This window comes from Dendrobium catenatum, unplaced genomic scaffold (assembly GCF_001605985.2).
Source record: "Dendrobium catenatum unplaced genomic scaffold, ASM160598v2 fragScaff_scaffold_761, whole genome shotgun sequence".
Classification (NCBI taxonomy): Eukaryota; Viridiplantae; Streptophyta; class Magnoliopsida; order Asparagales; family Orchidaceae; genus Dendrobium; species Dendrobium catenatum.
In genome coordinates this window covers 57,388-71,547 of record NW_021319223.1, presented here as the reverse complement: position 1 = coordinate 71,547, position 14,160 = coordinate 57,388, and the positions used below count along the sequence as shown (strand labels likewise).

At 35.0% G+C, this 14,160-nt stretch overlaps 1 protein-coding gene across 1 annotated transcript; it reads left to right on the top strand.

Annotated features, from left to right (window-relative positions):
- Nucleotides 1-242: 242 nt before the first annotated feature.
- Nucleotides 243-13,727, top strand: LOC110098934. The gene is made up of 2 exons (XM_020825891.2): nucleotides 243-1,139; nucleotides 13,311-13,727. Exons 1-2 carry the CDS (start codon nucleotides 586-588, stop codon nucleotides 13,609-13,611), a joined length of 855 nt encoding a protein of 284 aa, XP_020681550.1. The 5' UTR covers nucleotides 243-585; the 3' UTR covers nucleotides 13,612-13,727.
- The last annotated feature ends 433 nt before the right edge of the window (nucleotides 13,728-14,160 follow it).

Sequence of the window (14,160 nt, the reverse complement as noted above, 5' to 3'; positions counted from 1 at the left end):
ACACCCAACCAACGGGTGAATGCGAGCTGTATAATAAAAGAAAATACAACCCTAAGGGGCTGTTTGGCAACAAGTGGGATTTAACTTTAGTGGGATTTAGTAAATCCTGTAAATCCGGATATAGTAAATCCGAAATGTGTTAAATCTTGAAAACTGTTTGGTATGCTAAATGTTAAATCCTGTTAAATCCAGAGAAACTGTTTGGTAACATATTTCAGGATTTATAGTAGTTAGAAATATTGATCGGAAGCTACAACATTTTGATCGGAAGCAAGAACGGGAGCTCGCTGGCTGTGAAGGTAACTTTCTCCCCTTCGCGCGCTTCTTCGGATAAATCCCGCTCAGATTTACTAAATCCGGCTACCCCTTGGATTTACTAAGTCCCAAATTTAAGCTGTAAATCCGTAAATCGGGGATTTACTGAATCCCTGGATTTAACGCCTGCACAAAAACTGTTTGGCTGGATTTAGCGTAAATCGGACTTAAATCCCGCTGTAAATCCGATACCAAACAGCCCCTTAAGGATCCCGAACCGTTTAGAGGGGTAATTTCGTCATTGCTTCTCGCAACAAACTCTTGCCCTCAATGCGCGCGGCCTTTTCGATGGTGGACAGCGATCCTAAAAAGAATTCAAAATCAGATACCAGAGAAAGGGTTAGGGGAGATAAATTAAGCCGCTTGGATAGGAAGGACAGAAAAAACTTATATCTAAGGTTGAACGGAGCTGGTTCCTTCGGCCGTCGACAATCATCGGCGATGTATGGTGTGAAGATACAAGAGGTATCGAAGAAGCTGGCGCTCTGGCACACGCCGACCTTCAGTCCAATCATGAGCCATGATGACCTCGAGCCCATCTTGTGTTCGGTTGGATTCATCTCCCCCGCAAATGTGCCCCAGCCATCGACATCGACTAACCTGAACCAGCCGTCATCACCATCAAGAAGCCCGCCGGCTGATGTTAAATGGAAAGAGTACGCGTTCCCTTCGTCGGCGGCGGCGGTTTCCGGCTTTTTTCCGCCCCGCCCAAGGCTTCCATTTCCGATGATATGGGGGCTCCATCTCATTGCCTACAAGGCTTTTCTCAGCGCCTTAGAATGCTACATAGACCCCACAGACGTCTCCAACCTATTTCATGTGAGGTCGGTTTGCCGATTCCATTTCTGTATCCTCGTTTTTCTACTTATCTTCGCTATCTTTGTTTTTCTACTTATCTTCGCTATCTTTGTCTATCATGGTTGCTCTCATTCGATTGACAAGTGATGGGGCGATGGGGCCACATATTTGTTAATCATACGAAATGGCTGGAAGTGGCGATATTCTCCGGAATGCCATTCCCAATTTGTATTTTAGAGATTTATTAATCTAGCTATATATTTTGCAATTTTGCTTATTAATTTTTATTTCGTCTGTTTGAAATTTGAGAATTTTGAAGCGTCATATTGGTTCATTTTTAGATGAAAATTTGTCTTACGGCGGTCTCCACCCTTTCGTTACTGTGCATTGAAATCAATATGTATTTTTTAACTGCAATTTAGTCAAATGCCAACATTATAATTAAGGTGTAATTCTTTTTATTTTTTATTTTTTTTATGAATAGGGTTCAATTATATCTCATCATTTGATGAAATCTCATTTGAGTCTAATAATTCATTAGATGAACCCACTTAATTGAATTAGACCATTTCCCCAGAGTGACCATATCATTAAAAACAATAATCAGATCAAAAGGACAACTACTCTGAAAGATTGGATGATAATGGTTAGATTAATTATTGTGCATATAGTGAAAGTTTCCTTTTGGCATCTCACATTTGATCGGTAGAAAACTTCCATATATATCCAATATAAATGTTAGAAAGATAGTAAAGCTTTATATTTGATCTAATTTTTTTTTTAGTTTCCAAATGCAAACAAAATGTATATCAAAATAATCACCATGTTTTCAACCAAAAAGAAATTAAAAAAAAAAATTGCAAGAACCGAAAAAAATATATACATAATTGATATTCTTAATCAAATCCTACATTTTTTTTTTGCACTAATTATGTCACTTTCAAAAAGTATTTCTATACTAAAGTTATTGCAGTGAAAAACGAGCCTTCATTACTACTCATTTTCATAACAATTAAAAAATAGAGAATATATATACATTGAGAGAAGATAAAGCAGAAAATACAATCTATGATAGAGATGAATCAAGCTTTAAGAATCAATGGCTCAAATGTAAAGAGGACATCATCAATGGTAGGTAGGGACAAAAAGGCTTTTTAGGGGGGCAAAACTGATTTTTTAGGTGGTGCAAAAATGATTTTTTACTCTCCTATAAGTTAAAAAAGTTTTTTGAGGGGTGGCAATTGCCCCCCCTGGGTTACATGGGGTTTCGCCCTTGATTAGGGTCCATTTTATTGAATATCTTCCGGAGAACAAATTTTATAGTGATTCACGGTTATGCTTCAATCTATTTACACTTATGCTTAGGTTCATATTTTATTTTTATTTGTTATGAAAATATTTATAAAGAATTTTCAAAATTAGTTTTTTTTTTTTCAAAATTAGGTATCATAGTATATGCTACTTGTAGATAGGGTTGTTTGTGAACAAATACACTTAATAAGCAATTTAATACTTATTTGTATAAAGCTCTCTTACATTAATTTATTTACATAATTGAACAAATACAAGTAAATTTTTAATGATTTATCATATAGATAAGAAAGTTTGAATATTGACTTGATCATTTATATTTATGAACATTCTTTAACAAATAACTCAGTAAAATTTTTTATATAATACTCATTTTATGATAGGTTTAATTAGTTTTTTAATGACTTATTTATATTCTTGCTTCAAGTTTTTTTATTTCTGATACTTCTTAAAATTTATGTATGTTATTAGAAGAAATTTATTTTTTTTTTTATGTGGGGGCGCGGGGGGTGGAGGCGAATTAGGGGCAGCGCCCAAACACACACACAACACATGAGCGGGACTTGAACCCAAGACCTCTTAGAAGAAAAATATTAATTAAATAGTTAGATATGTGGATTTAAACCTTTTGTTATTAACGTTTAAACTCCTCCAAACTACTCAAATATTGCCTAATGAACTGTGTCAAATTTAATTAAAATCTATAAATATGTTGACCTCTACGGTTAAAACAAAAAAGGGAGAATAAAGAATACATACCTTGTCAAACCTGTAAGAAAATCCCGTAGAAAATCCTATCATTCGCTACAGTCTCGTCGCCATAGTTGCCCCATACCTCTGTAAATCGACGCCATTTCAGAGCAGACCATGCGTAGCTTACCTCAATTGGACCTTGCGAGCGTCATTAAATACCCAACTCAAACGAAGCATTCGATATTACTCCAACACGCAGAACTCCTCCCGATCTCTGCCACAACCCCAAATCGAAACGCAAACTTGCTCCTGCAATCAAATCTCCAGACCGATCACTCAACTCACGACTGACCTCAGCTACAGCTCTCCTCTACCTTGCACATCTTCCCTCTCTACTTGCAGAGAACCCGACTCCATCTCAACGACCAGAGTTGCCTGTCGCCCCTCTGCTTGCAGCCGACCTCCCTTCCTCCCTCTCTTCCTAGGCCGACTGACCCCCATAGGCGAAATAGAGTCGAAGCCAACCTCTTCCCATCCCGATCTCATCTCTTGCCCAAACTCTCGGTCCTCTTGAAGCTCCTTACCTGAAGATCGTCGCCCTTCTCTTCTCTAAACCGAAGCCGGTCAGTCGCCATGCCCTGATAGAGCCTTCCCATCCCGACTTCTACCTTGCCTTTTACTCCCATTGCAGATCTCCACTATTCTCCTAGCCGAACTCCAGCCCTAGTTCACCCGTCTTCTTCTCCTGGTCTTAGCCGAGACAATAATAGGTATATAGTTCTCATCACTATTTTCTATTATAGATTATGGTTGATTAATGATAATTATTGTGTTTATAGTTGTTATTATTATTATTGATAACATTAATAATAATTTTGATTGTAATAGTAATCATAATTATTATGATTGTTATTATAATTATAGTTAATAATAATTATTATTATAGTTGTAATAATAATAATTATTTTTGTGAAAAAAGAGATTAAAAAAAAAAGAGATTTCCAAAAAATAAGAAAGAAATACAAATGCATGCCTCGATATGCGTGCGAACGACCCCGCAAACGTTTAAATTTTTTGAAACTTAGATTCTCACTCTCAAAATTCGTGACGCACCGAAAAGCCTCCTATACACGCCTTTATTGTGCGTGGTGGGATTGGACCCCGATGCAGCGCCTATGAAGAGACGGGTAATCACCTAAAAGCCCCATTTTGGAGTTCGTGGCGCACTGGAAAATCATTTATTGAGTCCTTTATTGTGCGTGGTGGGATGGGAACCCGGTGCGACGCCTACGATGAGGCGGGGTTACTCATAAGTACCCTCGAGCAAGGGAAAAGCCAACTGTGTTTTAAAACAGGTACCCTCGAAGGCCCCATACACACCTTTATTGCGCGTGGTGGGAATGAAGATCACGGTCGCGGTGTCTAAGGACACCTATCATACACGTCTTTATTGTGCGTCGTGGGAAGGCCCAGTTTATCGTAGTTTCACCTAAACGGGGGAGATGCAGGGAGGTTGTCAAAATTTCGGGTGAACATGAGACCTGCTTTGAACTTAAATGTATAAGTTGAGGACCAAAGTTTGAACTTGCACATTATACTCAGACTAAATTCAGAAGCTTAAGCTTGGACCAAATCCTATCGAACATAACTTGAACCTAAACTAGAACTTAAATGAACCACAAAAGGTTTGAACTTGAATTGAGTTTGAACTCAAATAGACTACAAGGAATTCAAGCATGAACTAGACTTGAACAATACTTGGGACTACAGGGGACCTGAACATTGAACTTGAGCTTGTGTGAACTTTAAAGAATTAAGCTCATGATGGCATGGAACTTGAAATGAACTCGAATTCGAAGTCGGATTCAAACTTGGACTCATCTTGGACTTGAATTGAACTGGCACATTGAGCTTAAGACAGAGCTTGAACTCAATTGAACTAAATGCAAGGAAATTTAAATTGAACTTGAGCTTGATTGGAGTACTATTCAAACATGATTGATAATTAAATAGACACGTATCGTATGCACTTCTCTTCTCAAGCAAAGATTAATCGGAAAATGCAACAATATGATTGCATTCAAAGCATATGACTTCGATAAGATATTAATGTGTCGTCATACTGAAATGTGAATTTTATCAAGCAAATTTATTGCACAAGATTTAAAAGATCTCCATACAACAATAGAAGACTTATAGAGTTCAATATGGCATGCTTAGGTGCAACAATCAAGTGATTGATGGAGAATGCAACACAGCTAGCAGGCAACAATAGCTTGCAAGTGAGCACGTTAATCTACCTATAAATGATGATAGTAGATGCATTATATGTGTAATGGGTCTCCATGCATACATGAATGATAAAAAATATAGCTTAGAGTATTCAGCCGAGTCAACCTGTGAAGGAGAGCAAATGACATCTACGTCAATCATACAATCAACTACAACAAAAAAAAACTCGACATGTAACTTGATGGCAAGCAAATATCAGCGATGCAATAGATCGACAAATGAATAAATATGAAGGAGTGCAATAGTGTCAGCAAAGGAGATTAATGCAATAGTTCGTCGATGGTTCACCCATGAATACTAAAAATCAAAGTGCAATGATGTGAAAATACGCACTTGCAAATGAAAGTAGTCTGCACGAGATATCTGCCTCTATGGTGTCTTACAAATAATCGAAGGATTATACTTGCTTATAGATGCATATAAGGGTCTCCTATATGAAGCCAGTTTACAAATGAATACAATAGTTCTCTATGGATATTGAATGACTACAACGAATGTAAAGGCCTATGAATTACGAAAGGAGACTTGTCGTACATATGATGTGCTATCTATGGACAAATACAGAAGATCTGTAACAATTATTCCGTAATATAAATACAATAATATATCTACAAATCGAAGTTGATGATAGCACAGTAGGTGCTGATGATCACAAGCTGATACGAAATACCCATTCCATATTTAATATGTCAGGATTCAGTAATGCAATGAAAATGACAAGTTGTTGATTCACAATAGTGGCCATCAACTTCGAAGTACAAGGCATCAGGGGTTGCCTACAAATTTCTATATGAGTTCTGGGAAGTGAAAGCCATATCAAATCATTATCTTCAAAGATTGAGTGAGCGAGTCCAGTTCAACCGAGTTCTGAATGGGGATGGATAAGATTATCGAGGCTTGCAAGTTCCGTGATGAACAAGTGGTCCCCTAAGCTTACATTGATGATAACACAGAACTCAAAGATGAATGATACACAATATATACCTGTTCCTATGGGCCATTGTGGGAAATTCATTATGCATTCAACATTTCACCTATGAAGGAATACATTTACTTGCAATAGTAGTGGGTGTATTGCGAGGGCCAAAATCACAGTGAAAAGCATAAAGAATGCGACGAATGCAAGCTCCTACAAGCTAATATAGGAGATCTGTTCTACACCCAATATGCAGTTTATAAGCAAAATACAAAGTGACTACATCAAATGCAAATTTCTACGGGTTGTTGTAGAAGACCTTTCAAACATCCCAAAATGCCCCTGCACATGCACCATAATTTGTATACACATAGGTACACAAGGGGTAAGTGTAATCAAAAACCCGCATGGGCCCCGACGAGCGTGTTATGGGTGCACACGTGATGTCTAGGAAAGCTATGCGGGTCAATAAATTTGAACCTGATCATCCTAAGAAGATAAATAGGTGTTGACAAGATTCAACAAATAATTATAAAATGCTCTCAAAAACCCCCATGGACCCCGACGAGCTTGTTATGGGTACACACGAGACGTTTAAGGAAGCTGCGCGGGTCAATAAGTGAATTCGAGTTTGAACCCGATCCTTCTATGTGGACAGATAGGAGTCGACATGGTTCGAACTATCAAATAAATATACAGTCATGGAGTCGACCGGGATATTTGTTTTAATACATTCATATTAGGCATTCAAGGCCTACAATCAAGAGAATTCACTAATAAAGGCGTAAAGCCTACAAAATCTAATCCTCTGTCGACAAACTGACAGAGCCGATAGGGTTCAATCAATAAAGGGAAATAACCCCTTTCACCCTGATGATGACCGTGTTGAACAAAAAATATCAACCGAAGGTGTTAATCTTCAAATATTTCAAATTCCATCCAAAATCCCAAAAAAAATCCAAAAATGTTTAAAATTGAAATAATCCATTTAATCGCTTAAAGCAAAATCCATCCATCCTTAGCAATAATTTGTCAGGGTGGACAAATTAAAATTTTCTTTAGCTTACATAAAGCAAATGCCTAGTCAAAAATATTATTAGGATTCATTCTTAAATAATCTTCTGCCAATAAGGATGTGGCACGTGTCCTCTGACTAGCAGTTTTGCTGCCAAATGGCACCGCAGGATAAACGGTTATGACCCGGGGCCCTCTGAACCGAGTGGTTTTGCCGCTAAATGGCACCACGAGATAACGGTTATGGTTAGAGTCAATACGTTCCTTAATGGTATCAAATCCTTCAGATATGAATCAATAGAATATAATCGATAGGGCTCAAAACCCTCTGTTAGCTAAGGTGGATTCAAATTTGTCCCCTTAGACAAACATTCACCCCAGGTCTATAAGGTCCCCTTGGACGAAGCAACCCATGGCTTCAAACAAGGATCCTTCTGTCAGGTTGGTTTGACTACCTCCTCTGACTAAACAGACCAAGGACGATGATGGCCCGGGACGACGGAACCGTGGGATCTTGATCGTGTCCATCATTCATTCCCCCACCATTCCGCTTTAAGTGCAAGGTGGTGAAATTCCCAATTTTAAATATCAACCCTTTCAGAATACTCATGCCCATGCTGCTACTATATGCCAGATACTACGTATTATCTACATATCTGATTGACGACTAGCCTTAATCAAAAGTTCTCTCTCGTTATCGGGAGGGGTAATTAACTATAGGGGCTTGCGCCTATAGGAAACCAGAACTCAGATTATAAAGTCCTCACAAAATGAGGGCGAAATCTCTAGGTAGTGTCTTATCTACAAACCCATTTGCCTTCCTAAAATTTACCCCATAACTTAATTAGTTAAAACTTCCCTGAAGAAAAAACAAAGCGGGCGGAGGCCGGGGCCGAATTTTCGGAGCCCACAAAATATAATTATGTTTAGTAACTAGGCTATATGTCTAAATCATTAACTTAAACATATTATTAATTTAGCTTGATTTAACATTGATTGCAACTTAAGATGGATAAAAGAATAATAAACAAGTTTTAACTAGATTTTAAAACTCGGGTCATATTTATGTTTGGTCTGAATTCAATAAGAAAATAAATGTTCTAGCTTGAACAATTCAATGCATGGCTTTACTCGATTTATTTACAAACCTACTTGCAAATGATATTGTATTGATAAGTGACATATCTTTTAAAATGTGTGAAAAGCTAGAATATTTAGAGAAAATTTTGTAGATACAAAGATTTGACCTAGTAGAACAAAGATTGTTTATAGGATATGCAGTATTAAATGAGTTATAATTGATTATTATGAATAAATTTTTGAAAGAACAAGTAACATAACTTTTGTAGTTAAATATGAATGTTAAAATAGTGAATTGATTCAAAGTACGATATGTTATTGGGATCTATTTGAGAATTATGTTTAGGTTGATATTCTTTTTTGTTTATTATGAAAATATTTATAAAGAATATTCAAAATTAGATATCAAAGTATGCTACTTGCAAATGCTATTGTATTGGTGAGTATTATATCTTTGAAAGTTGTGAAAATTTTGAATAATTGAGAGAAAATTTTGAACTTTAATGGTTAATGATATGTTATAATAAAAGATTGCTTCAAAGTGCAATGTGATTAGAGAACATCATGCAAACTTAAAATTAAAATTTATGGAATAACTATTAGGCTTTTTTTTTAATGAATTTGAGAATTAGCAATAAATTGCTATAATTATGCTAAATGCAGTCACAAGAATATTAAGATGGATGCACAATAAACTGTAAAAGATAATCATAAATGATTATATTAGGGAGGTGGAATAGCATATATTAAAGCTAAGATAATGTAGAAGATACTTTGATATGGCATGTACAATATAGAATTTAAAATGCTTCAGTAAAATGGGTTGATTATGTAATAAATCAAAATGGTAGACCTATGGTGGCACACCATAAGTCACATGGAAAGAAGAGTTGAGAGAATTAACATCCAAGGAAAAGAAATTAAAAGATTTAGACCTATGATAGCCTAGTTATAAGTTGTGCAAAATGATATGCATAATATTGATTTATCATCTCATCTATTACTCAACAAAATTGGAAGACTTGAATTCATAAAATAAATCCTAAGTAGGTAGGACAAGGTAATTAATGAAGATGATAACAATATTGTTGATGTTAAAACTTTGCAAGGAAGAAAGCAGAAATGATTGTGTTTGTATGTATCATGTTTAAAAAATTATTATAGTAAATGGACTTTTATGTTGTAGATATCAATTTTTTAGCTTTTGTTAATATATATTTTCTGAACTTGCAAATTAGTTAATTAGTTTAAAATAAGATTTTAGCTTGTGAAGATGGAATATTAATCAATAGGATATATAGTGCCTGAATAATTTGGGTAATAGTATTTTCTAATCTTTTAATTTAATAGGTCAAATAAAATTTTTGTACATCATGTTTGACTAACAATTCAATTAGAACTTTTATTGGTCATAGATAGTTGTGATTGGTTTTGATTGTTATGTTTGAAGTTCTAATCCTTAAATGCATCAAAGTTAGTAGTAAGAGTTGCCTATGTAAGATCTATCATCCGATCTTATTTTAGAACTTACGAGCCTAAAATTAGTTTCTAGTAAACTATTTCTTATTTAGTACAAAGCTTATAAATGTGTTAATGTATGCAGAAGCTATTACTTGTGTTCAAACACAAGGTGGTTTGATCAAGTATTTTCCTATTTCGGTTGGATTACGTCAAGTATCAGCCTTAAGTCCATATCTTTTTGCTTTAGTCATGGATGTTCTCACTAGACATTTGCAAGCGGATGTACCTTGGTGTATGCTTTTTGCTGATGATATTCTTCTGTTGATAAGACTAGAGAGCGAGTTGAAGATAAACTTGAATTATAAAGGTCAACCTTAGAGTCTAAAGGTTTTCACTTGAGTAGATCTAAAGCTGAATATATGGAGTGTAATTTTAGTAGCAATAGACCTAGTGAGGGGATTGTGACTTTGGGCTATCAAGTCATTAATAAGAGTACAAGTTTTAGATATCTTAGATCTATCGTTCAGAGTGATGGTGAAATAGATGGGGACATTATCAGTAGAATTCAAGTTGGATGGTTGAAGTGGAACAATGCATCGGGCTTGTTGTGCGATAGAAAAGTCCCCCTCAAACTTAAGGAAAAATTCTATAAAATGGTGGTGAGACCTGCAATGCTTCATGGTGCCGAATGTTGGCCATTAAAAGAGAAGCATAATACTAAGTTAAGTGTTGTAGGTGGAATAGTGGCTTTACCCTTAGAGATACGATACAAAATGAACATATACGTGAAAAGGTTGTAGTAGCTCTAGTGGAAGATAAGATTAGAGAGAGTCACATTAGATGGTTTGCTCACATTAAATGGAGGCCTTCCGATGATCTTAGGAAAGTTGAGGTATTATATTTGACTAGGTTAAGAATGGTAGAGGTAAACCTAAAAAGACTTGGTTAGAAAATATTAGAAATGATATTTCTTTATTAGATTTAAATGAGGATTTGACTTTTAACATGACACAATGGAGAAAAAGGAGTCATGTAGCCGACCCCACGTAGTGGGACAAAGGCTTGATGTTGTTGTTGTATTTGAAAATTACCCTTTGTTTGCAAAGGTATAAAACAACTTACTTCAAAACTCGTCCATCAAGAGGCATGAAATGAAAATTATCCACAATGATCCTTTGATGTCAAATGGAAGGTTGCTACTCAATAAATAAAAATATTTTAGGGATGGTATATTGATTTTGGCAAGAAATCAAAAAGCCTAACAACTAGCCTTATATCCTACGGAAGGAATGCCACTATATCCCTTCTAAATGAATTTTGAAGTCCATGCCATTAAGTTTCCATGCAATGTGAAATATGCTAATGAAAAAAGGAAAATAGGTTTTCTGATTTCACTTGATAGGCAAGACAACCTAATAGCCATATTGGGTTTGTCATTTAATGATCTTTTATTTTATTTATGTAGGTGATCAAGATTATACATTTTAAGATGATGTCTTGTAATAACGTGAGTTGGCGAGGCATTTGACAACAACCATTTCAAATGCCTAGGGTATAGAACTTACGTTGGTGTACTATACTTAACCTACAATATTTTGATAAGTCCAACTATTTTGTCCAAGCCATATATTGTCTAAATTCATTCTATTTAAGTTTTAGTAGAAATATTTTATAATAATATTCCTTAATGGGATATTAACCACTCATTTGTACTTAGGGATACACATCAACACATTGTTATCCATCATATGACCTTTGAAAATCAAAACTACTTCATTTATATATAGAATCAACCAATGATTATCTAACCCAAAATCATAAAAATTTAGTAAGATAGCCCTCAATGATTCAAAATAGTATGGAAAATTTTGAGCAGGAACCTATGAATTTCAGTTTTTTTTATCAATATCCTTTTTATTATTTCCAAATTTCAAAAAAAAAAAAAAAAACTGTTTTGAAAGTAAGGATCCATAAATATTTTTAAGAATTCAAATACTCAGGGAAGACTATTAGATCAAGTTTGGATCCAAGTTGATGAACTCAACCTAATATAAGTTTTCCAAAACAAGGTGGACCTACATGGTTTTATAGGCAATTTAAGTGGTAAGCTTATCACTAATTTCCTTACCCAACGAAGATTTTAATCAATTTTAGTTTTCCCTTTGAATCGGCATATAAATGAACTATGCTATATCAACCATATAATGAGGTGTAAATGGAAAACCTCAGGTCCTTGAGGATGCCTCTACTTGAATATCATATGTTTCACTCATCAAAGACTTTCCTTGATTGTCATAACACAATTTTATCCAGACCTACCCTTAGGCATGCCCTTGTTGTGCCCTAAAAATGAATTTTGAAAATTTGAATATTTATAAGTGCTATCAAAGTTAGTAGTACAAACCCAAATGATCTTTGAGATATGGAATCCATGTGGCATAACATTTTGGGCTTGATAGAACTTGAGCACAACGGCCTATTTGATAGTTACTTTAAACGCTGAGGGAGAATGGAGAGGGAATACACGGAATTGCTTGAATTGCTCTTGAGTGATTTGGCTTATATATTATTTATATAGAGGTTTCTCAATAATCTACATAATTATGTTTCTTATCAATCTAAACTATGTTTTATTTTTTAGTTTTTGTTATTGTAATTGTAATTGAAAATACTTGAAAGATGAAATACCGCATCAATGATCAAATTCATTAACTTAAACAGTGCATGGTAGGCTTTTAGCTTACCACGAAAGAATTAAATCAACATTTCACATTCCTTTTCTGGAGAACACCAAAAGTATCTTGATTTTAATTTTGGCAACGAGATGAAGACAAACTTTCTTAATCTAATTTTAATGATAATTATTCTTTAGTTTCTATGCGACTTGTTATCCTCTTGGTAATGATAATTATCCAAGAGGTAATGTAAATCTTTCATTTTTTCGTATACTTATGCATGCTTCTCATGACTCCTTCCACATTGTGATTTCTGCAAATTCTTTTGTTGTTACACGTTTTGTGGTTTGGGCAACTTTTGACTCCTTAGCAGGTTATAGGATTCACTCCAATTAATATTTCCTATGTTCGATGCTTATTGGGATAACTCATTGTGATCTTTTGTTAGATGATCTCTTGTATTTGCTCCTAAAGTTAGTTTTAATTTATTATTATTATTTTCTTACTTTTAAATTGAGTGAGGATTTGGTGATTGAAAATATGAAACTCTAAGAATGATTTACTGAATAGTTAAGGATGGAAGAGTTTTTAGTGATGTTATCTCGTTATATTGGTGTGAACTTGATTCTTTTATTCAGTGATCCTGTCTTTCTTCCTGTTTTTTTCTCAAATCTCTTGTAATTAATCCGATTATACGATTAATCAGTGAAATGGTACATCCATTACTACTAAAAACAGTCCTTTCAATGATTCAGAGCTATGTCGATAACCCCCATGCCTGAGGAAGAATTCGAGAAGGAATACCGACCAATGAAAGACATGGACGCCGATGACTGTACAATTTATGTGTACCGAAAAGGCACCGTCTATAACTGGATGTTAGAACAGATTACAGCTTTGGAGTACAGAACTCAACGCTACGAAGAAGATGATGATCCTAGAATCAAAAGCGGAGGTAGCAACACCGATCAAATCTTTATGGTTTCATGGGACAACCTTCTACCAGAAAGGTATGTTACCAGTCCCTGTCCTTCGCCTGAAAATGCCGAGAAATAGAGCAACCTTTTTTTTTTTTTTTAATTTTTTATTCAATAATTTTTTCAACTATTGTTAGTTCTAGTTTGAAGAACAGGAGCAGCAATGTGCTTGTAATTATGTTCTTTTCATTTCAATAAACAATAAATAAATATTGCAGCAGGCGTCTTCAAGTAACTGAATCTGGTTATTTCCACTGATCTCTTTGAAATAAAAACTGTGCACAAACTTGCATGATTATTGTTTATAAAAGCCTTTAGAATGCCGAACTGATCAGCGCATATATGAGGACTAATTTGCCCTCAAGTTATATTGTCACATCAATCTGATGTCTTCATGAAAAGAAGATTATGTGAAGAAATTCTAAATCTACATGATAATAAGCTTTTCAATTATTATTATTATTATTTTTTTTTTTGGGACATTTAGGTCATTTTAAGGCAAACTCACACACACAACGCATACACATGGACTCGAACCTTGGACCTCTTAGTTGGAAGCCTAAGCTCTCAACCAATAGGCCAAGGGGAGTTGTGTATTAAATTTATTTTAAATTAATGTTATTCAAAA